Source organism: Cibotium barometz, chromosome 41, assembly GCF_041138505.1.
Source record: "Cibotium barometz isolate CiBa-2024 chromosome 41, ASM4113850v1, whole genome shotgun sequence".
NCBI classification, from domain to species: domain Eukaryota; kingdom Viridiplantae; phylum Streptophyta; class Polypodiopsida; order Cyatheales; family Cibotiaceae; genus Cibotium; species Cibotium barometz.
In genome coordinates this window covers 24,311,721-24,335,876 of record NC_141086.1, presented here as the reverse complement: position 1 = coordinate 24,335,876, position 24,156 = coordinate 24,311,721, and the positions used below count along the sequence as shown (strand labels likewise).

At 44.7% G+C, this 24,156-nt stretch overlaps 1 protein-coding gene across 7 annotated transcripts in view; it reads left to right on the top strand.

Annotated features, from left to right (window-relative positions):
* Positions 1-1,335: 1,335 nt before the first annotated feature.
* LOC147614800 (uncharacterized) overlaps positions 1,336-24,156 on the top strand; it is a 55,772-nt gene continuing 32,951 nt past the window's right edge. For 6 of the 7 annotated variants that reach the window (XM_086780156.1, XM_086780155.1, XM_086780151.1 and 3 more), the window contains exons 1-2: positions 1,336-4,212; positions 4,346-7,844. In XM_086780156.1, coding sequence (XP_086636282.1) covers positions 1,368-4,212; positions 4,346-7,844 — 6,344 coding nt within the window. In that variant the 5' untranslated portion in view covers positions 1,336-1,367. The remainder of the gene's footprint in view (positions 4,213-4,345; positions 7,845-24,156) is intronic. The other variant, XM_086780157.1, reaches the window with a different exon arrangement.

Genomic DNA, 24,156 nt, shown 5'->3' with positions numbered 1-24,156 from the left:
TCTTTTCTTCACTAACACTCTCACTTCTTTGTTTAACATTGACATTGCTAGGACCTAACCCAAGGGGATATAATAAGGTAAAATATAGAGAGAGATGCCTACCCCACTATCGTAATGTCTACATTCTCTAATACTCATGCTATATACACCTACCCCACTATCATAATGTCTACATTCTCTAATACTCATGCTATATACTATATATCCAATAGTCCTTAACTTCAAATCTTGGTGTAGAGTACTCCAAAACTCCACCATATTAGATAAAAGGGCTGTCTTCTTAGAGCTAGCTATCCCAAATAATATTATCTCAACACATGTAATAGAGGCATGCGTATATTAAACATCAAGAAAGTATTTTTTATCCCCCATGGCATCCTTAAGTTCAGATCTTGGTTTAGAGTACTCCAAAACTCCATCGTATTAGATGATAGGGAGGACTTCTTAGAGCTAGTTATCCCGAATAATATTTATTATATTAAATCACGCAATAGAGGCGTGCATATATTAAACATCAAGAAAGTACTCTTTATCCCCCATGGCATCCTGAAATTATACCAATACATTTATAATCATCTAAATATTTCATTAATAAGTGATTTTGCCTCAGAACATATAGAATTCCCTCTACATGCTAATCAAAGTGAGTAGGCTTCCATAGAGTAAGTGCAAATGTCCAAGCATTCTAGTCTCTTTCCTAAATACAAAATTTGGGTTAGTCATTAAACCTAACTCTCTCTCCCTTCTCTCTCTCTCTCTCTCTCTCTCTCTCTCTCTCTCTCTCTCTCTCTCTCACACACACACACACACACACACACACACACACGCGTGTTATTAACCAAAATATTTGAGGCATTTAAATATTCTTTGTGTCTCACTCTGATACTTGAAAATGGTATTCTTATGATTTATCCAATAATCCAACACACACAATGATAAGAGCTCTCGCCAAGGTTCTAACCTGATCGCCGAACCAAAGATGTCCTTGAATATGGGTGCCAAATTTTGTTGTGCATTAATGAATTAATGGAGAGAATGGACGACCTTAGGTTGAACGTCACAACCTTAGGTTTGAAGGGTATATGCTCCTTCCTCTTTTTGTTCGCTGGGGACAAAGTGTCCCCCCCCCCCCTCACTTGTGCTGCACGAGATCCAGAGCTCATCATTCAGCACAAGGTGATGCTTGAACCTTAGTATATGCTAAGGTTTAGGCATTAATTTATTAATGCCCGGTGGGCAAAATAAAAATAAGAAATGACAAGGGCTCTCACGATTCCTAATGACACGAGCGTTAATCAGAAGGTTTAAGTAACCTTGGGGCTGGGTACCCAACCATGGTCAGTTAACCACGGCGAAGCCGTTGTCACATGACATTCTTTCTTCTGCCATCTTCTTCCTGCATCAAGAGAACCTGTGCTTCCCGCCATAGCCAGGATCTTGAAACCTCTCTCTCCCTCTCTCTATCTCTCTCTCTCTCTCGCCATGTACTTTCTCCACGTTCCCTCTCTGCATTGGCCCGCATGATGGAGCATGCGACCTTCAACATCTCCTTCTTCTGCCGCAATGCGCGCCTTTCTCTGCAGAAGGCAGCATTCTCCCGCAGATCGCACATGCTCTCAGAGGAGCTGGAACACCTGCGCAATTTTGACTCTACGGTATCAGAAACCCTACCAGAGCACCCTCTCTACTCGGCCAAAAGAGGGGAAAAGGAGATTCTGGAGCTCGAGTTCTACCTCCCAGATGTAAGAAAACGCCTTGCAGAGCTGGAAGGAAAGCATCCTTTCCTCTCTAAACACCATCACAGGGGGGGCAGCACCAGCAGCAGCAACAACAAGTCCAAGAAAGAGAAAGAGGCCCTCCATGACCCCGCCAAACCGCAGAAGAAGAAGCTATGGAGCTCGCAGGCCTCCAGCAGGCCGCCTTCTTCTTCTTCTTCTTCCAGAAAGGGTTTACCGGTTCCTTCTTCAGACCGTGGTAGGAGATCACCGCCTATCTCTGGTAAGAGCAGCCCCCCGCTTCCTCTCTCCTGCTCCCCTTCTCTCAGAAGCACTTCGTCTGGATCAACTGGCTTCCAGAAAACTAAATGGTCATCAGAAAGTGCTAAATTAAGGTCTTCACTTGACAGCTATGTGGGTGAAGCATCACAGAAATCCAAACTGTCATCAAATGGCATCAAATACAGAGAAAAGTATGTTGATGGCTTAGGGTTTCCTTCACTTAAAATCAAACCGTCATCATCAGACAATACCAAATTCAGACACAAAAATGTGGACAAGTTTAGGTTTCCATCTCCGAAACCCAATTTGTCATCAGATAGTGCCAAGTTCAGGTCTGCTTTAGGAAAATATGTGGATGAAGCAGGTTTTTCTTTGCATAAATCCAAGCTTCCATCATCAGATGATATCAGATTCAGTTCCACACTTGAAAAGTATGTGGATGAACTAGGGTTTCCTTCACCGAAAACTCCTGTTCAGCCCTCTGTTGATGATGACTCAGGCTGGCTTGCCCATGATTCAGGTATGGGAGAGAACACTTACACTGCTAAAACCTTAATGGAAGGCTTTGTTGTCAGAAGTGACGAGTCTGAAGATGCAGAAAAAGTATCTGGTTCCACTTCCTTCTATGAGGAGTTGAGCAGGCAAAGGTTACGAAATTTGACAGCCAATCTTTGCTCACAGGGAGTGCATGATTCTGTTGAGGACTTTCCACAAGATTACACGGAATTCCCTGATGTTGTCTCTGACCCTTTACATGGCATGAGAGCATCTTCATTGCCATCCCAGCAGAGGAGATCATCCCACTCAAGATCCAAAGATGTAGAAAAAGAAGAAAGAGATGCTGTTGATGCTTTGCGGAACAGTTTCCAAGAGCTAGGATCTGCACTGGAACATTTCGACTACAGGAGAAGTCATTCGAGGACCACCAGCAGAAACGCTAGGGAACTGGATAGGAACAATCCGGAAGCTGAGGATTCTCTGGCAGGGCTTGCAATGACAGAAAACTTGGAAGCAGCACTGAAGAGGCTTGGGAGTTTGCAAGAGAGTGATGAAAGCTATGAAGAAGATGATTCTTCAATAGACGAGGAGAAGACTTCATTGAGACCTCCTTCTTATGGTTTGGAGGCTCCCTCAAAGATGGAAGCGACTGAAAGAATGGCCACAGGTGCAGAAGTATCAGCTTGTGCTAGTGCAAGTTCGAGAAGGGCATTGTTTGGAAAAGATGCAAGTGCAGAAGCACAACGACGTGTCAGCTTCCAAGAGGACCTGACCTGGGCTGAAAATGACCGAACCTTGGAAGATTGTGAGCATGAAGGGACAGCTTCAGATTCCAAATCAGATTTACAAAGAAAACCAATTCAAGAAAGAGACACTAAGTTTTTGGAAGGCAGAAGTTGGCTAGCTCAAGAAGAAAGAGCCACAAATTCTAACTTACAGGAGCCTTGGGATGAGTCAAGCTTTTGGGATGACAGAACGATGCAGAAGGGAGATGATCTAGATGCCCCAGAGAACGAAAATGTTTACCAGCTAGGGAAGGTCTTAACTGAGAAAGGAAATCTACACAAGCTCGGGGATAAAAGGATGAAGGCTGACCACAAGAAAAAGGTGAAGTTTGAAGGTTGGGCAGCACGTACAGAACTTGAAGATGCTCTGGTGCCGAACAGCATTTCACTTGATGACCACACCCAACCTGAAGCTGAAGGCGGAGGTCTCGACAGCAGACACTCCAGTTCAGGAACAGGTGATGCAGTGTCTCGATTAGAGAAACTCCAAGTGAAGCACTTTTTAGGCAAGGAGGATCACACACAACACTCTGATGATGAGAATGTTGAGGGGGAGCTGCACAGAAAGCCAACCTTCACAATGTCTAATTTATTGTCACTTTCACAAGATGCCTTGTCTTCCTCTTTTTCTTCTTCTGGTTCATGTGGTGCTGCTCCATCCTTTCATTACACTGAGAGTCTTAGGAGCCTAAGTTCTTTGGGCAGGCTTTCACCAACTTGGGACTCGTCTTTCATCAACACTTTTGAACCCCCGTCTTTGAACCTCCTATCTGATGAGACTGATGCTCAGTTATACCAGCATCAGATGGGTGCCTCAAATCCACAACAACTGACGTTTTGCAACCCTGTTTTTGACTTTGACTCTACACTCAGCAGTAAAGCCTATTCCGAACGCATTTCAAGGCCATTGTTTGATCCTTGTGATGCCGATGGTGATGCATCTTTTCCTTCAAGTTACACCTGTTATATAACTTGGCGCTTGTGACTTGATGGCAGAGTAATGTCTTTCTTGTTTCACTGATGCCCCACAGTTTTTGAAGTTTTTCATTCTTTTTATTTCTGCAGATGAAAGGTTGAAATCCATTCTTGGTGACTGCTCATATGTGGCAAGTCAACTGCATGGTTTGGAGGAGACTGGAGGAGGTTCTTTAGGCCAGGACAATGAAAGTGAGGCAGACCATGGGTCTTTGGTTGACATACACAAAAACAGCAATGTGTCTTCTATTGCGGATCCAAAAGCAAGGGGTAAGGATCTTCACCCAAAGGATGCTTGCGGACTTCCTCTTGATGAGAAAGATGCACTGCAAGTAACTGAATTGACAAAGAGAATGGATACTTTTCAGAGAATGCTGAATGAGCTGAAAGAAACAGTACAAACCTCGTCCACTCATTTAAATCAGCAGGTTGATTTTTGGCAAGGCAAGGTCAAGGGTATGAAAAGGCAGCTCGATGGTTTAAAGATGGACACAAGCTCTGAGCTTCTAGGGTTGAAAATGCTCATCAAGAATGAGATCAATCAAAAGGTTGAGAAAGCAGAGAATGAAGTAAACAGAAAAGAATCCTCAAATGATGATTACTTGGAAGAAAAGATTAAGAAAAAATTGGATGAATTTTCTTTCAAAACTGACTCTTTCCAGAAGCAGGTGGACTCTTGGTTATCAAATATACAAATAGAACTGAGAAATCAAGTGGAAGAAGCTGTGGCAGATTCTGTGAAGAAGTTTGAAGGCAGTCTGAAGACTGACATTGAGAAGTTGGAACTACAAAGGCTTCGAGACTTGGGCAATTTGAAGAAAGAAATGGGTCTGAAGCTGAGTCTACATGAAAGCAAGGAGCAACTAAATAAAAAGACAGAAAAACAGTTGGATCTCATTGTAGAGGACATGCTCAAGAAACAGTTTCCCCATTTTGTGGAGATGGTTTCTGCAGGGAAAGAGAAGGTCATCACTGAGATTAAGAGCGAGCTTTCTTTTCTACGAAGAGAAAATGAAGCACTTCACAAAGGGAGAGCAGAAGTGCAAGGACATATGGAAACCATGACCAGACTGGCAGAAGAGGTTAAATCAAAACTAGATAAAGAGGACTTCAGATCTAAAGATGAAAATGACTCCTTCAAAAAGCAGTTGCAAGTGTTCAGAAAGGAGGGAGTGCAGGTCAGATTCCTTGTTGACAGTATGAAGAAAGAAACAGATGCACAAGTGCATGATATAAGGCTGGCTATTGATAAGCTCAAGATTGAGGGTACTGAGTGCAGAGAAAAGATTCTTGGGCTGAAAAACTCAGAGAAATTCCTAATTGAAGAACAAGCAGACGTGAAGAAAGCTGTAGAAAACATGGATAAAGCAAGACATGAAGGACAAGCTGATGTGGAAGCATTGAAAAAGTTCAAGAATGAACTTGAGAAAGGAAAAAGTAGCTTGAAGAGTGAAGTGACAGTAAGAGAAGAGACACTGATCATGGAAAGGGTAGAGAACCTGTCTCAACTTTACTTAGGGGGTTTAGGAGAGGTACGCACAGAACTCAAGGATCTCAAAATGCATTTTCAAGATAAATTTGAGGAACTTGAAAGGTGTTATGAAGAGTCCATGCAAAAGTCCGAACATTTCGCAAAGGCTTCTTTCCTAAGTAGCCTGGAAACCAGAATTCTTGAACTGGAAAATGAGCATAACTGCACACAGGCTCTGGAGAAAAAGGCAGAAGATATCCTTGCTATCGTAGGAAAACATAGAAAGTTGGCTTCAGCTGCTGCCACAGATGCTGCTGCTTCAGCTCATAAGGCAGAGGAATCCTTGGCTGAGCTGTTAGGCTTTATTAGCTCTGAAATGAACAACACAAAGAAGAAAAGCAGCAAGCTACATGAGAGTCTAATTTCTGACAGGGAGACGTCTTCTTCTCTTTTGCTTGAGATGATGAGTATAAGTGCTGATCTTCGCAAAGAAAAAGAAGTTGCTCTAGCTGCTGCCTTTACAACAAAGAAGAAAATTCAAGAGGTTGTGCAAGATTTTGAAAATGAGCTGGCGACACTGAGGCTTGATCAGTCTAAAGTGGAGAAGGACAAGGACTTTCTCAGAAGCTTGGTAGAGGAAATAGCAGGTTCAGCTGCAAAAGCCAAAGATGTTCTGCATGAAATGTTTGAAGTGAGGCAGAAGAGTGTACAGCTTTCTAATGAGGTACTCTCTGAGTTAACACAAACAAAGAGGGAAAGCACAGAGCTTGCTGAAGAAGTTGTTGCTGAGATGGCCAACATAAAGCGAAAGAGCATGGAGCTATCTCAAGAGGTCATAGCTGAGATGGCCAACACCAAGAGAAAAAGTGTGGAGCTCGGTCAAGAAGTTCTGGGAGAGATAACAAACACAAGAAGGGCAGGCATGCAACTTCAGGAAGCAGCTGGAAAAGAGATGGCCACTTTGCAAATGAAAGCTGAAGAGTTGTTGGCAGAAATAACACGGGTCAAAAGGAGAAGTGTGCGAATTCAGGAGGCTGCAGCTGCAGAAGCTGCAACTTGGTCATCCAGAGCTGAGGACCTGATTGCAGGTATCACCAGTGCAAGCAACAAGACCTCCCAATGCAAGGAAACAGCAGTAACAGAAGCAGCAACTCTTGCTAACAAGGCTGAGGAAGTATTGGCAGAGATGATGAGTATGAGAAGAAAGTCTACCCAACTCCATGAAAGTATGAGTGAGGTCATAAAAAATGCCGTACAAGTAGTACAGGAACAATGCAAAATAGAGGCAAATGGATGGACAAAGATCATGGAGGAGGTGATGAGAAAAGCAAAATCTTTTGGTGATGAGATTGAGCAAACAAAGACTAGCACAGCAAGCCCTTCGACTACAGAAAACTTAGTTGTGAAAGCTGATTTTGCTCAGCACGTGGCTAGAACCGACTCAGCATTGAAGGAACTCACAGAAATTGTGAAGAGATTGACCCATTCCACTGATCCATCCAGAAAATGTGGTTGTGGGGAACAAGATCAGATAAAGCATGACATCAAGCATTTGAATCAGAGGGTTGAAACAGTAGCAAGTATGCTGGAGGCGATGTTCCATCTTAATGTTAAGCCTGGAGAGCTGAAACTCCAAGATTTGCTGCCTGAATGGCAGCATTTCAAGGGAAAATGCTCATTCTCAGAACTAGAGAAGAAGATTCTGAGCTTGGAGGGAGCACAACTGGACTTGGATAGTAAGATTGGAGAGGTTCGGGGTAAGGCAGAAGAGTTGGAGCAATCTGTTGCAGTGTGGGTACCCAAATACGAAGCGGCTGCACGAGTTCTGAATGAAGTTGAAACCAGACTGGGAGTGCTTGAAACATCTGCGAGGAATGATGTGAAGTCTGAGAAGAGGTTATCTGAGCTAGATGAGAAAGAGCCCTTTCTAAGCTACTACAAGGATCTGGCAGCAGGCGGAAATTCAGATGAAGGAAGATGGCCACCACTAGAAGCAGAAAGGACCTTTCACAACATGGATGTGAGGGAAAAGGGGGTAGTCAAATCTCTCGATGCAAGGATAATTATTCTTGAGAGCCGTATTGAGCACGTTGCTTCAGCCACATATACAAACCTTCGGTAACATCATATAAACATCACTCTTCTCAGTTTGTGTGTGTGTGATCTCCAGTATTAATATGTAAATGGTTTAGTAGGTCCATGTGTGCTTGATGGCTATGTTACCAAAGCACCAGAAATATCATCTCATCAAGGCACTAACAATATCATCTGATCAAAGCACCCAAGTCTTGTGTTTGAGAAATGCTGAAAGGCTATTTCCACACTCCGGTTAACTAGGCCTTAAACCCAGTTGATTTGGATGCCAGAGTGGTGTCATGTTGATCCTGTCTTTCTATGTATGGCCTCAATAAGGCCTCTCTGTGACAACAAAAGCCAAACACTTTTGAATGCCAGTAATGAATCACTCATGTGAGGGGGGCAAAACCCCTCCCTGAAGAGACGGTGAAACCTCCCTCGTATCTCATAGTATACAGGGCATCTGAACAGATAGTGCAGTCTCTTTCTCTGGTCATGCATAAATTGCATAGCCGTGTCCCCTATGCAGAAGACACCCTCAGCTGATCAGTGGCATTGTCATGGCATGGGACATGTGTCTGTATAGATAGCCAGGTTTCTCAATGAAATTATCCTTTGTAACTATTAGGAAACGATCTCTGTAAAACTAAAGCTTTGTGGGAAGCTTGGGTGGACATAGCCATGTCCGGCTCGTGGGTAGGCAAGCCAGGTCTAGGCAGATGATGCAGTTGATCTCCTGGTGCGAGAGAGATCCATGCTCAAACGAGCGGAGGTGATTCATCCGGAGACCGTGTGAATTGAATCAGTTAGTGATGTGAGAATACTGACATGTGTGTGTGTGTGTGTGTGTGTGTGTATACTCATTGTCAGGTCGTGTAGGTCACTAGGAGGCAGTCGACCAGCTCATATTATGGGCTGCCCTCTTCCTCATTCATCATCATTCCTTGATCATTCTTGGTGAGCACCTTCAGCTCTCCGCCTATGGAGTCCACTCCTCGCCTACGGGCTGGTTGTATCCACTCTTTTCTTGAGATTAGTGCATCAGCGTTTTGATGTTTTCTCTCATCTCTCTCTTGGAGCTCCAATGTTTTTGTCATTCGTCTACATCTTTCCACTGCCCTTTGACATGGTATCAGAGCCCAGAGATGTCTAGACCTGGAATCGTTGATTGGGGGCTGATTGGTGCTGATTTTCTGCGTTTTCACGCAAACTTGGTGGCTGTCCCCGCAGTGTTTCAAACCTGCGTTTTTCTTCTCCAGAGGGGAAGATCTGTGTTTTCTTCTTTTTTTTCTTCTCTCCACTCTCTTTCTTTCCCGCCCACCGTCCCTACAAGTGCAAAGAGCAGCTCTTGGGCTGTTTTGGTGGCTGCATTTTTTAGAGAAGGTACATCATGGCACTCATACAACCCTAGGCGGTTCAGATACCCACTCTTCCAAATTTTCCTTCAGATGCCAAGTTGGATGGCACAAACTACGACATCTGGAAAGTCATGGTGGAAGCAATCTTGGAGACTTATGATCTTTTGGACTTCATCCCTCGACCGGTTCAGCCCAACCCCGACACCGTAGAGGATGAGGATACAAGGGATGCCCTTATGCATGAAGCTACTCTATGGGATCGGCTTAATGCCCATGCTCGGTCATTCATTCTTCTCAACTCTCAATCCTCAGTCATCGCTCACATCACACGGGATACCCATGCACATGTTGCTTGGAAGAGACTCTCCGACATCTACGACCGGAAGACACCCATGAAGAGAGTTTCTCTGAAGCTTCAAATGTTGAAGCTTTCACCCATTGATTCTACTTCAATGCGGGATTACATCAACAAACTGGAGTCATTGTGATCTAAGATTTCTGGGTGTGGGAAGGAGATTTCCTCTGAGGATATGGCCATCCGGCTACTTGCTCAGTTTCTCCCAAAATATGAGAGTTTGTATGCTTCACTTCTTACCTCAAGATGGATGGAAACTATTACGTGGGATGAGCTGGTGCCTATGGTCCTTGATCAAGAGAGCATATTCAGGGATTCTTCTTCAAAGAAAGGTACCCAAGCTTTTATTGGAAAGAGAGGGGGGTAGCCTAACAAAGGCAAAGGTGGGGCACCTCCTTCTAAGGATTCTAAGGACTCCAAGGACTCCAAGAGTCCAAGGACGCAAAGCCGAAGGGGTCTTCAACTTCTAATTCTTCTGGCAACCAGAAGGTTTGTGCTTATTGCTCCAAACAGGGGGCACTCTGTCTTGACATTTCGAGCTGAAAGAGGCGGCAAGTTTACTTCTCATCAATTTAACTTAGTACTATAAGCTACATGGCATTCAATGGGAGTTTGCCAACACAAGTACTCCTTCAGAGAACGGCGTGGTGGAGCAAAAGAATCGAACGGTGATTGAGATGGCTCGGACTATGTTGGAACTTGGAACATCGGAGTCTTCCTCAAAAGCTTTGGCCGGAGGCAGTTGCTACTGTTGTTTATATTCTTAATTGGTTCCCTACTAATGTTGTTCCAAGGCAGACCCCCTTTCAGGCCTACCTCGGTAGAAAGCCCACAGTTTCTCATTTTCAGGTTTTTGGATTAGATGCATTTGTTCATGTACTTGATGGTGACAGGGGTAAGCTAGACGCTAAGTCCAAGCATCATATTTTGGTTGGTTACAACTCAGAATTCAAAGATTATTGTCCTGCAACCTCGAAGATCATTGTTAGTAGAGATGTGGTGGTTGATAAGACTTCATCTTCCATTGCCATAGTCACAGGGCACGGAGGGGACGTGTCACCATTTGGCCACCCAATTGGTCCACCCGTGCTTTCTTATCATGTATGTACATTGGACTGGTGTCCTTGGCAGTTGTTTATGCCGGGGATTGATGCCACTCATGTGAAACTGTAGACTTGGCTTTTCGTTGGGACTTGTGCCTCCGTGTACATGCCCGGAAATGCTTGGTGGATTGGTGTTCCATTGGGTTTGGTACCTCGTGTACTTGCCTGGAGCACGTCTATTTTGGTATAGTCTCATGAACGGGGATTGTCCATACCAATGCTGCATTGCATAGCATCTTTATGTGCTTGCTTGCAATTGAAATTGCATGCTGTTTTCATGCTTACTTGACCAATGTGTAGTTCCGGGTAAGGGGACGCCCACCCGCTAACCGTGCATGTGAAACTGTTTGCTGACATGGTTATGTGGCATGTGATAGGTGGTAAGTATTGGTCATAAACTTGGCCTTAGGAGTTAGCACTAATTTATAAGTGAGTGTGTACACACTTCATTAAGTTTTGGGCGACCAAAACTCACTTATAAATTATGACCAGCCTGGTGTTCACACACACTGATGTCCCGAGGTGGACATAACCCAACGTCCACCGCCCAGACCTTATCCCCTTTGTACAAAGGGAGTAACCAGCCATGTGTCCACTCTAGCTTGCTCCACAAAGCACCTGCCTGCCACCTACATTGGACAACCTACCACCTCACTCCTCTTCCTCTCTCTAGAGTTTGGCGCCTCCTTCATGAGGGCTGTTGGGTTGCATTTTCTGCACATTCTCCTTCCCAATTCCATTTTCCAAGCTTGCTAAGGTGATTTTCAAGCTTCCTAGAGTGTTTCCAGATGCTAATCACTCTCCTACACACTCCCAATGACTGAAATTCAGCAAAACAGCTCTCTTTATTGCTGTAATTTCTGGTCTTTTTGCTGCTGAAAACCCTAATTTCAACTCTCCTTTCTCAAGTTGAACCATAGGGGAAGCTTTCCCAAGGTTCCCTTCATCCTCTTGAAGACTTTTGTCGCGAAGAAAGGCGACAAATCAAAGATCTCAACACTCCAAGGACTTCCATCGCGAAGACTTCCGCTGTTATCGACTCTACTTGCTATTGGTAAGCTTTTATGCTTAAATATGGGAGCAAGTAGCAGGAGGGAGGAACCGGATTACAAGATCACATACCCTGTGTAGTGTTCTCTTGTCCTACGTGCTCTCTTGTAGATTGTTGCTACCATGTGTTGGTGGAACAATAGAGAGCAGATGGTAGGGAACATGGGCACTTGAGAGGGTAGTGTGGGTTGCAAGTCTACATCGACAACCACTTGTTTGCAATACTGTATTCATATGCATTGGTATGAAAATCTGGTCAGAACTATGTACTTGATTCTCCCAAGATCAATATACTTTATTTGAGGGAGGGGTTGGCCGTTCCGGCTCATTGTGTGTCTCTTGTCAATTCAGCAATTTACTTCTTGTATTTGAACAAGTGTCCATCAAATCTTAGTGTATTTAAGTGTATTGATTAGCATTGTGTTCAACCAAGTTACATTGGTATCAGAGCATACGGTTCTCTCACACTTCTATCGTGAGAGACGATCACCGTGAACACTAGCTATCTCTACACTTAGAACATTATGGACAGCCATACAATGAATGTTGGAGCTGCTAACACAAGAGGCAGGGACAATGAAATGCATACTTCCAATGCTTTACAGGATGAGCAAACTCATGTGGTGCACAATAGGAAACATGAATATGTGGGACAGCCGTCCCGTGTGGCAAAGAGAAGATGCAGGAAGAAGAGTCCATAGTCTTGAGGGCTGAACTTACTCGTATGCAGGCTCTTCTCCATGCACAACAAGAAGAATTGAATCTCTACCGCGGCGAGGATCCATTGGTACATGACCGTTTGAAGGCCAAGAAAGCTGAATCTTATATGGATCATGCAATGGCAATGATTGCTCAAGAGTTGCACATGCAACCGAGGGATGCAACACGTGCATACTTGGCTCGTACCGAGGATGCCTACGCAGAAAAGGCAACCATCCCACATGTCTTGGAATCCCCACAAGTGCCCGAAAAAGAACTTATGTCTAAGAGGATGAATCTCCATGCTATGGGAGAGGAACAATCAGTGACTTCACGCCATGCAGGAACACCTTATGTAGCCCGTGAAGAATACAATGTTTATGGCAGTGGTCAAAATGTATGTCAAATGCCATTGCTGGCTGAAATTGGGCATGCACAACACATGCAACATGGGCTACAATTTTCTGTTGGTGCAGGTATTCCGCATATCTCTCATGCCGCTCATGCCTTCGAGTGTGCTCGTGAGGGAGAAGTTATGGCTGAAAATGTATCAATGCATGTTGAGGGGTCAGCCATGCCTCATGCTTACAGGGCACATGTATCTATGCCTTATGCATCACCTTTTGTTCCAAAAATGATGCCAGTCACACAGGGGCTGTCCAAATGGACAAACATGGGGGAAAACATGTTGAGATGCACACACATGCATCAAAGTCTCGTGACTTCAAAGCCGGAGACAAATCTGTGAAGTTTGACACATATCATGGGGAATATGATGCATCAAAGGCACTTGCTTTTATTGCCCAGTTTGATATTGCTTTCAGTGATGAGGATTTCACTCAGAAATCCATGATCCGGCATGTAAGCATGTTCATGAAAGGCATTGCTGCCCATTGGTGGCTCACGGAGAAGCTCTCACCGAATCTTGTTAGATCATGGGAAGAGTTCAAGGAGAGGTTCTATGCTCAATTCTTGCCTCCCAATGCATTGAATGAGATAACAATGAAGTGGGATTGGGTAAAGCAAAATGAGGGGGAATCGGTAAATGCATATGTACAAAAGTTTTGGAAAGTGCTTTTGGAGGTGTCTCCATTTATGCATGTCACCGAGGCGGAAAGGAAGAGAAGGTTTCAATCGGGATTACAACCCTTGTACAAAGCGGGACTACAAATGTATCCTGGTCATACCTTACACTAATTAATCGCAGCCGCCACCGCCACCGAACAATTGAAACTCAAATTGAGTCGATCCAATAAGGCTAAACCCTCATTTCAAGGCAAAGAGAGGACTGTCCAAAACCTGCAAAATGATGGACAGCCACCTAAAAAGGACCAAAACCAAGATAAAAATGGTCCAAAGGCTCAAAATAACACTATCAAGAAGCTTCCCTTCAAACTGAGAAACTATGGTCTCACTCCGGAGCAGAAAAAGCAATATATGAGTGAGGGGAAATGCTTTACTTATGGTAGCACCGAGCATATTGCAAAGGCATGCCCAAACAAGAAGAAGCGTGATAATGCAAATGCATCAAAGCCTAATGTGCATATGGTTCCGGATGTGCAGGGTAACACTTCACATGATAGCAAAGATAGGGTTGTATGTAAAGCTTGGAGACAGCTCAAAGATCAGCCCGCTTTGTTCATGTTTGATGATTGTGCATCTGAAAATTTCATATCCACTCAGATGGCAGCTGCTTTGGGTATTGAAGTGGAGGACATGGGTCCTTAAATTGAACCAGGAGCTGCCTTTGTTGGTAGAGAAGTGCAGGTCATGCCTATTTTTGATGGCAAGTTGCGCATACACATTCAAGGCTATGTGGATCATGAGGATTTTCTTGTGGCGCCTTTGAATGGCTGTGATGTATTGCTTGGAAAGCCTTGGCATACACGTATTGATCCGTGCAAGGCTTACAAGAACAACAGGATCACCTTCATGCATAAAGGCCGAGAACATGTAATTGATGCTGGTGAAGAGGGTGATACCATTCCCCTTGTATCTCATGTACAAATTAAGAAAGTAATGAAAAAGAGTGTTTTTGCGTAGTTGATTTTTGTACGAGATCATGTTGAGGAAAATAATGTACATGTAAACACTCTTAGTAATGATAGGCTGAAATTTTTGCAAGAGCACAATGATTGTTTTGCTAATGAGTTACCACCCGTACGATTAGAAGATCATCGCATTGATCTTGTGCCGGGTAGCTCACCACCTAATAGGCCAGCCTATCGTGTAAGTGCATCCCAAAAAGAGGAGATCATGAAGCAAGTGAATGAGCTTCTTGAGAAGGGTTTGGTTCAGCCAAGCTCTTCCCCATATTGTTCACCCGTCCTCTTGGTTCAAAAGAAGGATGGATCCTTTTGTATGTGTGTGGATTATAGAGCTTTGAATAAGCTTACCATCAAGAATCGGTTTCCGATTCCACGCATAGACGACATCCTTGACAAGGTGGATAGATCGGCATGCTTTAGCCGAATTGATCTTAAGAGTGGGTATCATCAAGTGCGTGTAGTGTCTGAAGATGTATACAAAACTGCTTTCAGGACAGCATTTGGGCTTTATGAGTATCTTGTTATGCCTTTTGGTCTTACAAATGCCCCGGCTACATTCAATAGAATGATGGATCGCATATTCCGTGGGTACAGGAAATTTACAGGTGTCTTCTTTGATGACATTCTAGTCTTCTCGAAGACCGAAGAAGAGCATAAAGCTCATTTGGCTATTGTTTTTGAAGAGCTCCATAAGCATAAACTCTTCATAAATGCAAAGAAGAGTGAGTTCTTCTTGTCAGAGATACATTATCTTGGGCATATTGTGTCCAAAGATGGGGTGCGGATGAATCATGCAAAGAGTGATGCAATTCGGAATTGGCCCGAATTGAGTTCGGTACATGAGATCCATAGTTTTCTTGGATTATACTCTTACTACCGCAGGTTCATTCGGCACTTTGCATGGATTGCTTCTCCTCTACATGATTTGACAAAGAAGAAGGCCGTGTTCAAATGGACTAATGTAGAGAGAGATGCATTCCTCAAATTGAAAGATGCAACTATTCATGGTCCAGTGTTGATCATTCCGGATTCGCAAAAGCCTTTTTGTGTGGAATGTGATGCATTTGGAAATTGCATAGGAGCTGTCCTTAATCAAGAGAGACATGCCATGGCTTATGAGAGTCGTAGATTGCATGATGCAGAGCTATCTCTTGGCATTTATGAGAAAGAGCTCTTGGCTGTAATTCATGCACTTACTATATGGAAACATAACCTTCTTGGGGCTGATTTCACTGTGAAGACAGATCACGAGAGTTTGAGATATTTTCTTACTCAAACTAAGTTGTCAGAGAAGCATATGAGGATGGCCAATTTCCTCTCTATGTTTCATTTTCAAATCTTGTACACCCCGGGAAAGAAGAATGTAGTGGCCGATGCATTGTCACGAAAGCCATATGTAGCGGCTATCTCGGTTACCTCTCATGGGGACTTGTCTACCATGTGTGATTTGTATCATACGGATGCTGATTTTGCCACTATTTGGGCTGATTTGATGGCTGGTCATGCACATGCCTCATATGTGATCAAAGAGGGTTATCTCATGAAAGATAATTGCCTGTGTGTGGTGTCTGACATGAGGCAAAAGGTTTTGGATGAGTGCCGTGCTCCTCCATATGCTGGTCATAGAGGCGTAATGCCTACTACGCACATGATTGAGCGGTATTTCTTTTGGCCAGGTATGCGGAAGGACATGGATGCACATGTACGTGCATGTATCACCTGTCAAAAAGTCAAATTTGATAGACAAAAGGCACCAGGTTTGCTTCAGCCATTGCCTATTCCCACACAGCCATGGGAAAGTATTACAATGGATTTCATTATGGACTTGCCACGTATCCAAGAGGGTAATGATGCAATTTGGACAATTGTGGACAGGTTTAGCAAGCAAGCTCATTTCTTGCCGGTCAAAAAGACCATCAAAGCTGAGCATATGGTTAAAATATATCTTGCACAAGTGTTCAAACATCATGGAATGCCGAAGTCCATTGTGGGGAATAGAGATCCTAGGACTACAAGTCTCTTTTGGCGGGCCTTATTTGATAATATGGGCACCAAATTGAACTTCTCATCAGCTTATCACCCTCAAACGGATGGGCAAAGTGAGGCTACAAATTTAGCCGTGTTGGATCTCTTGAAATGTTATGTGGCGGATCAAAAGTCTTCCTAGGAGAAGTACTTACCGCTTGTGGAATTTGCATACAGCAACACGGTGCATGCATCTACGGGAAAGGCCCCGTTTGAGATTGTTTATGGTAAGGTGGTTTTGCCACCCATCCTTCGCACAAAGGATGAGATATTTGCAGCTGATGAGTATGTAATTGACTTGGATATTGCTTTTGCTCAGGTGCGGACAACCATTGCAAGGTCACAAGACAAGCATAAAAAGGCTGCCGACAAGCATAGAAGGCAATTGGATATTAAAGAGAATGATTGAGTATTGCTGAAATTTGAGAAAGCAAGACTTGCAAAGAGGCATGGCAAAGAGAGTGCATATCCTAAGCTTGCAACCAGGTACTATGGGCCTTTTCGAGTGATCGAGAAGATCAATGAAGTGGCTTTCAGTTGCGGACAACTGCTTAGAAGCCGGGGGGGATGTCACCATTTGGCCACCCAATTGGTCCACCCGTGCTTTCTTATCATGTATGTACATTGGACTGGTGTCCATGGCAGTTGTTTATGCTGGGGATTGATGCCACTCATGTGATACTGTAGACTTGGCTTTCCGTTGGGACTTGTGCCTCCGTATACATGCCCGGAAATGCTTGGTGGATTGGTGTTCCATTGGGTCTGGTACCTTGTGTACTTGCCTGGAGCACGTCTATTTTGGTATAGTCTCATGAACGGAGATTGTCCATACCAATGCTGCATTGCATAGCATCTTTATGTGCTTGCTTGCAATTGAAATTGCATGCTGTTTTCATGCTTGCTTGACCAATGTGTAGTTCCAGGTAAGGGGACGCCCGCCCGCGAACCGTGCGTGTGAAACTTTCTGCTGACATGGTTATGTGGCATGTGTGACAGGTGGTAAGTATTGGTCATAAACTTGGCCTTAGGAGTTAGCACTAATTTATAAGTGAGTGTGTACACACTTCATTAAGTTTTGGGCGACCAAAACTCACTTATAAATTATGACCAGCCTAGTGTTCACACACACTGATGTCCCGAGGTGGACATAACCCAATGTCCACCGCCCAAACCTTATCCCCTTTGTACAAAGGGAGTAACCAGCCATGTGTCCACTCTAGCTTGCTCCACAAAGCACCTGCCTGCCACCTACACTGGACAACTCACCACCTCACTCCTCTTCCTCTCTCTAGAGTTTGGGGCCTCCTTCATGAGGGCTGTTGGGCTGCATTTTCTGCACATTCTCCTTCCCAACTCCATTTTGCAAGCTTGCTAAGGTGATTTTCAAGCTTCCTAGAGTGTTTCCGGATGCTAATCACTCTCCTACACACTCCCAATGACTGAAATTTAGCAAAACAGCTCTCTTTATTGCTGTAATTTTTGGTCTTTTTGCTGAAAACCCTAATTTCAGCTCTTCTTTCTCAAGTTGAACCATAGGGGAAGCTTTCCCAAGGTTCCCTTCATCCTCTTGAAGACTTTTGTCGCGAAGAAAGGCGACAAATCAAAGATCTCGCGAAGACTTCCGCTGTCATCGACTCTACTTGCTATTGGTAAGCTTTTATGCTTAAATATGGAAGCAAGTAGCAGGAGGGAGGAACCGGATTACAAGATCACATACCCTGTGCAGTGTTCTCTTGTCCTACGTGCTCTCTTGCAGATTGTTGCTACCATGTGTTGGTGGAACAATAGTGTGCAGATGGTAGGGAACATGGGCACTTGAGAAGGTAGTGTGGGTTGCAAGTCTACATCGACAACCACTTGTTTGCAATACTGTATTCATATGCATTGGTATGGAAATCTGGTCAGAAATGCCCATGACACTATGTACTTGATTCTCCCAAGATCAATATACTTTATTTGAGGGAGGGGTCGGCCGTTCCAGCTCATTGTGTGTCTCTTCAGCAATTTACTTCTTGTATTTGAACAAGTGTCCATCAAATCTTAGTGTATTTAAGTGTATTGATTAGGATTGTGTTCAACCAAGTTACAGGACGGACCCTTGGAACGGGGGGACGCTGTCCCGAGAACACTGTGGGACGGGGACGGACGGATGTCCCCAGCTAAGCGTCCCTCACAAAGGACGGTGTTTCGGGGACGGATCCAGGAGGGGACGGTTGTGGGGGCTGGCTGCATGGGAACACCGCAAGTTACTATTTGGGCAATGGACACATTTTGTACCTTTTTTTTTCCCGTTTGGGAGGGGCTTTTCATGGGCCTTTAGCCTTGGCCCATAGGCCTTGAGCTTTTGAGGCTTTGGGCCTTGGTCTCTCTCTTGCCTCCCTCCCTATAATAAGAAGACACGCACACACACACTCCCTCTCACACTTCAAGCTTTAGCTTCACACACACACACTCTCTCTCCCTCAAGCGGCAAGCCTCAAGGGCCAAGGTCTCAAGTTTCAAGCTCTCACACAAGTTAGCTGTAGCCTCTCAAGACATACACTCTCTCCCTCACACACACACTCTCTCAAGCTTCACACACACACACACACACACACACCCTCACACTCAACTTCTCAAGTTCTCCCTCAACTTTCAAGGCTCAAGCCTCACTCACTCTCTCTCTCTCTCTCTCTCAAGCTATCAAGTGACAAGAAGGCATCCATCATCCATGGCATCCTCCTCGTGGTAGTGGCTCTTCAAGTTCCAACTACCCGGGTCCCGTAGAAGGACGACGGGATGGACATGGTGGGATGAGGTCAATCACACCCCATCCCCTCATGGAGGTGGTGCACAGCCATGGACATGCAAGCTTTGCCCATATAGGCGAGTGGGTAGTACTGACAAAGTAATTTTTAAGTGCCGTTCCTACCCCCATCCCCGTTCCCTACATATGACCGTCCCTCGTCCCGTTCCCGTCCCCGTCCCCGTCCCCCGTTACCATCCTTTGTCCCTTGTGACTATGTCCATTGCAGAGGGTGCTTCTTCACCTTCAGGGGATGATTCGACTCAGTCTCTCCTTGGTTCCTCGCTGGATCCTCTTGTTCCTCTTCCTCGACTTGACCCGGCACGTCCTCCCGACCAGGTTGGAGTTGTGGATTCCTAACAATCTACTACAGGGTATTGCTTTACTCTTGGATCTGGAGCTATTTCATGGACAAGTAAAAAGCAGCCTATGGTGGCGCTTTCATCGACTGAGGCGGAGTATCGAGTGGCTTGTTTGGCTGTTTGTGAGGTGATTTGGTTTTGGTGGCTACTAGAGGAGATCGGTTCTCGACAGCAGCAGCCTACCCTTATCTCATGCAACAACCAGAGTTGCTTGGCTAATGCTAAGAATCCAGTATTTCATGCATGGACCAAGCATATAGAGATCTAGTACCACTTTGTGCGTGAGCGGATCTTGGAGGGAGACATTATCCTTGAATATTGTCCTACCTAGGACAACGCTGCAGACTTGTTCACCAAAGGATTATCTCAATCAGCTATCAGTGGGGTCATGGTAGCTCCTTGGGTCTTGGGCCACCCCCAGGTTCTAAGAGGGGGTGCTAGCATATATCATCTCCTGTTGGTGGCTTTTCTGGTGCTTATGTGGGGCTATTTCTATGCTCCGGCATTCCCCATATTTTCCCCCGTTTTTCCCATATTTTATGGGCCTTTGATGTGGACTGCCCACCCATTTTATGTAGTATTTCACCTAGTTTCAGGTCGTGTAGGTCACTAGGAGGTAGTCGGCTAGCTCATATTGGAGTATATATATGGGCTGCCGTCTTCCTCATTCATCATCATTCCTTGATCATTCTTGGTGAGAACCTTTAGCCCTCCACCAACAGAGTCGGCCAAAGCCTACAGGTTGCTCTTACCACCTCCATGGATTCATGATCATGCTAATTGCCTCTGGCATATGTTGAAATCTCTTCCTTGGTGGAAAGTTGCATTGAAAAAAATTTGGAAGAGTGGATTGCCCCTCAAGGAACGACTATTTCTATGGAGATGTCTGGTTGGGGTATTCCCGGTGGGAATTCTTTTTTCATGGAGCATATTGCCACTGCATCGTGTAGGCAGTGCTCCCATCCTAGAGAGAGCGCCTCACCTTCCTTGGTATTGCTTTCACTCTCAGGGTTTTCGTGATGATTTGTCTGGACACCTCCGGGGTTTTCCGGGAAGGTATTTCAGGTGAATGTTTTGGCTTTTTGGTTGCCTTTCTCCTCCACTACGAGATTATACAAACTTCCTTGATTGCACTAGATTCTGGGCATTGTGGACTATCAACCATGCTCGGAATCAGCTGCTCTTCTCTGGTGATACTGTTCAGCTCTTTGCTTACTTCCAGAGAGCCCTTCTACTACGATCTGTCCGAGATTCTCATGAAATTGGAGGGCTTTCCTTCCAGCAACTAGAAGTGTTTTCCCACTGTTTCTGAACTAAGTAGTACATACCCCACTCTCGGGCAGCTATAATGTACATGGTTTTTCTAATGAGACAATGGTTTCACTAAAAAAAAGTTTGCGCACACGTGTGCGTGCGTGCGTGTGTGCATGTGTGTGTGTGTGTGTGTGTGTGCGCGCGGTGTGTGTGTGTGTGTGTGGAGTGCGTGATAGTGTGTGTGTGTGGAGAGAGAGAAGGATTTCGACTGTGCGTCTTCGCTAGCAGTCGTGTGTGTGTGTGATCAGGATTTCGACTGTGCGTCTTCGCCAGCGACTGCTTGACAGTTCCCGCCAGTGCCTTCTGTGCCTTGCACTTCCGTCTGTGTGCGTGCGTGTGTGTGTGTGGGGTCACCCACGCTTGTGCGCCTCTGTGACATGCACGTTTGTGTGCTTGCGTCCTGCCAAGCTGCGACCAACGACTTGTTCTACTACATTCTCTGCGTTTGATGTGTGCGCCTGTATCTTGTGTCTAGCGTCCCCTGCGATCTGCAGCTTCTCCTGTCCTTCTCTGTACATCCCTCTGTGTGTGTGTGTGTGTGAGATCTCTGAGAGAGAGAGAGAACATCATGGCTTCTCCTACAAAATATTATGCTCATAAAAAAGAAAAGCAGGCTGTGGATCAAAATGACCCTGTGCATGAGACGCCCGAGGCTGGGCTGATTTATGAGGTAATGCATGAAGGATTTCAGGATACACGCAAGAATTGGAAAGATCCTGTTCCTATGGTGGGGCTTGCAGTGGATGTGGATGAAATCATAGATCCCATTCGAGAATATGCGAAACATGCTGTGATTATCTTTTTTCCAGGCAGGATGCCCGTTGCTGCTGATGTCGGGAATTGGTTAACACGGACATTGGGTGGTTGTTTTGTTCGCAAAGTCCACTATGTGGCAAGAGGCTTCTTTGAGGTCATTATGGTGGATGAGCACCATAAACAAACGCTTTTAGAGCACTCCCCTCTCTTCTATGGACAACAGATGGTTCATGTATTGCCATGGTCCCCCACCAGAGACTATCAGGCTTTGATTAAGCATCGCTGTCCTGTTTGGGTAGAAGTGGTGGACTTCCCCCAATGTTTGGCCTCCTTGTTACCTAAAATTGCAGCATCTCTAGGAAAGGTTGTATGCCCTCCTAGACCAAATGGCAACTCAAATAGATTCTGTATTTTATGGGACACAGATCAGCCCACTCCGGAATCTTATGCTGTTACCATAAATAACGTTTCCATGGGGAGTGCATTCTTCAGACTCAAATGGGGTCTTTTTGCAGGTGCATGCTTTGAGTGCAAAAAGTTTGGACATATGGCATCTCAATGCCCTCTGGTCCTCCATAAGATGCCGCCTGATGCCTTGCCCATCCCAATGCAAAATAAGGACACTCCTGGTCCTTCAGGGATTAAAAACAAAAGTATGAAGACTCCTGTTATGCCTCAAGAAAAAGGCAAAGTGCCAGTCTCTTCTGATATGAATGTAGCTGTGGCTAATCCCTCTACTTCTTCACCAAAAGGAAAAGAAAAGATACTTCAAGAAACCTCTCAGCCACCACGCAGGACAATTATCCCCAGGCATCCTTTACCTTCTAGAACTTGGAATGGAGCCTCCTCCAGTGGGCATACCCCCGAAGAAAATTCTGGAATTGGCATCACCTGGGCTACTGTAACTGCAGGTCGTACTCTGTTTCCCGAAGAAGAGGCTGCTAGCTTGCTAGCCACCGGTCTCATAGATATTCCTCCTCCTGATCGAGGTGCGGACCCTGTGGAGGAAATGCAAGCTTGAGCTACTTTTTTTTGTTCATGCTGTACATACACTATAAATATGATGTCATATATCACAGTTTTGACTCTCAATGTACAGGGTTTGTGTGACCCTAAAAAGTGGAAGATGGTTTGGGCATATTTGAAGCATATGCAGCTAGATATCGTTGCTCTTCAGGAACACAATCAACATCACTATGCTGGACAGCAAGGCCATTATGCTGGTTATGATATTTTTTATGCAGGCCACCATGCCTTTTCGGGTGTACTTTTTCTTGTGAAACATCATTTGCAGCCAGTCATGGCATTTAATGACTTCCAAGGCAGATGGATGGTTATGCAGTGCTTTATTCAGGGTGAAATCTTTGAATTTGCATCGATATATGCACCTCAATCCTCTCAGGCTAGAGGACAAATATGGCAACAAATGAAATTGTATCCTTGGAGACAGAAAGCATTCATATGTGGAGATTTCAATAATGCCCCTCAACCTGGTGATAATACATCCGGTCGTACACATATGCTTGCTACTGAGAGGTCTTCGTGGGCAGATTTTGTAGCAACGCTTAATCTGATTGATATTTGGAAAGAATCTCAGCCTCTGATGCCTGGGTATACCTTCCAACATAATGCTCAATCCACTTACAAAGCTCGATTGGATCGATGGTATCAGCTCGATCAGTTTCATTATGATACTCTCACAACCAAATTGTGGCTAGATTATACATTTACATATTCAGATCATGTACCCTTATGGCTCAGAGTTCATCTGCATGACATGCCCGATGACAGATTGCCACTTCGAAGGTTGCTTATCATCAATAATAGTTACTTGGAGCATGATGCATTCAAAGCACTGATACTTGAGGCCTGTCAGCCACTCTTTCCTCAATCTTTCATTGACTTGGATTATGCATGGACAGCTTTTATTGCTCGCATGCAATCAGTCATCCGTGATTATGGTAAACAGTATCTGAAAGGTTGGAGACAGACTGTTGCTTATGCTAAGCAAACATGCCAATCGTTAATTGAGCTTAGTCATCTTCGCTCTCTAACTTTGGCTGAAGCCACTTCTTTATGTCAAGCTCGTCACTGTATTCAGGTGAATGATCATCGAAAGCTTGTCAAATGGGAGATACGGGCACGACAACAGGCGCTTTTGGACAAAGGCTGCTCTTCCAAAAAAATTTCAAGAGTTTACATTCCAGAAAACAAGCTGCATCTATATGTCGCACTTTAATTTCAGATGACACGTGGACCTCCACCCGAGCACAATTGGCTGCGACTTGTGTTGCCCATTTCTCCTCTCAATTTGATGAGGATGATTCTCACGCCATGGAAGTGTATGATGCACGTCATCAGTTATTACAGCATGTATCCCCCATCCTTTCTGCTACTCAAGCGCAACAACTAGAAACAAAATTCTCTGAACAAGAACTGTCTGATGCAATAAGGTCTTGTGGCCGATGGAAAGCTCTAGGATGGGATGGCCTTACAGTT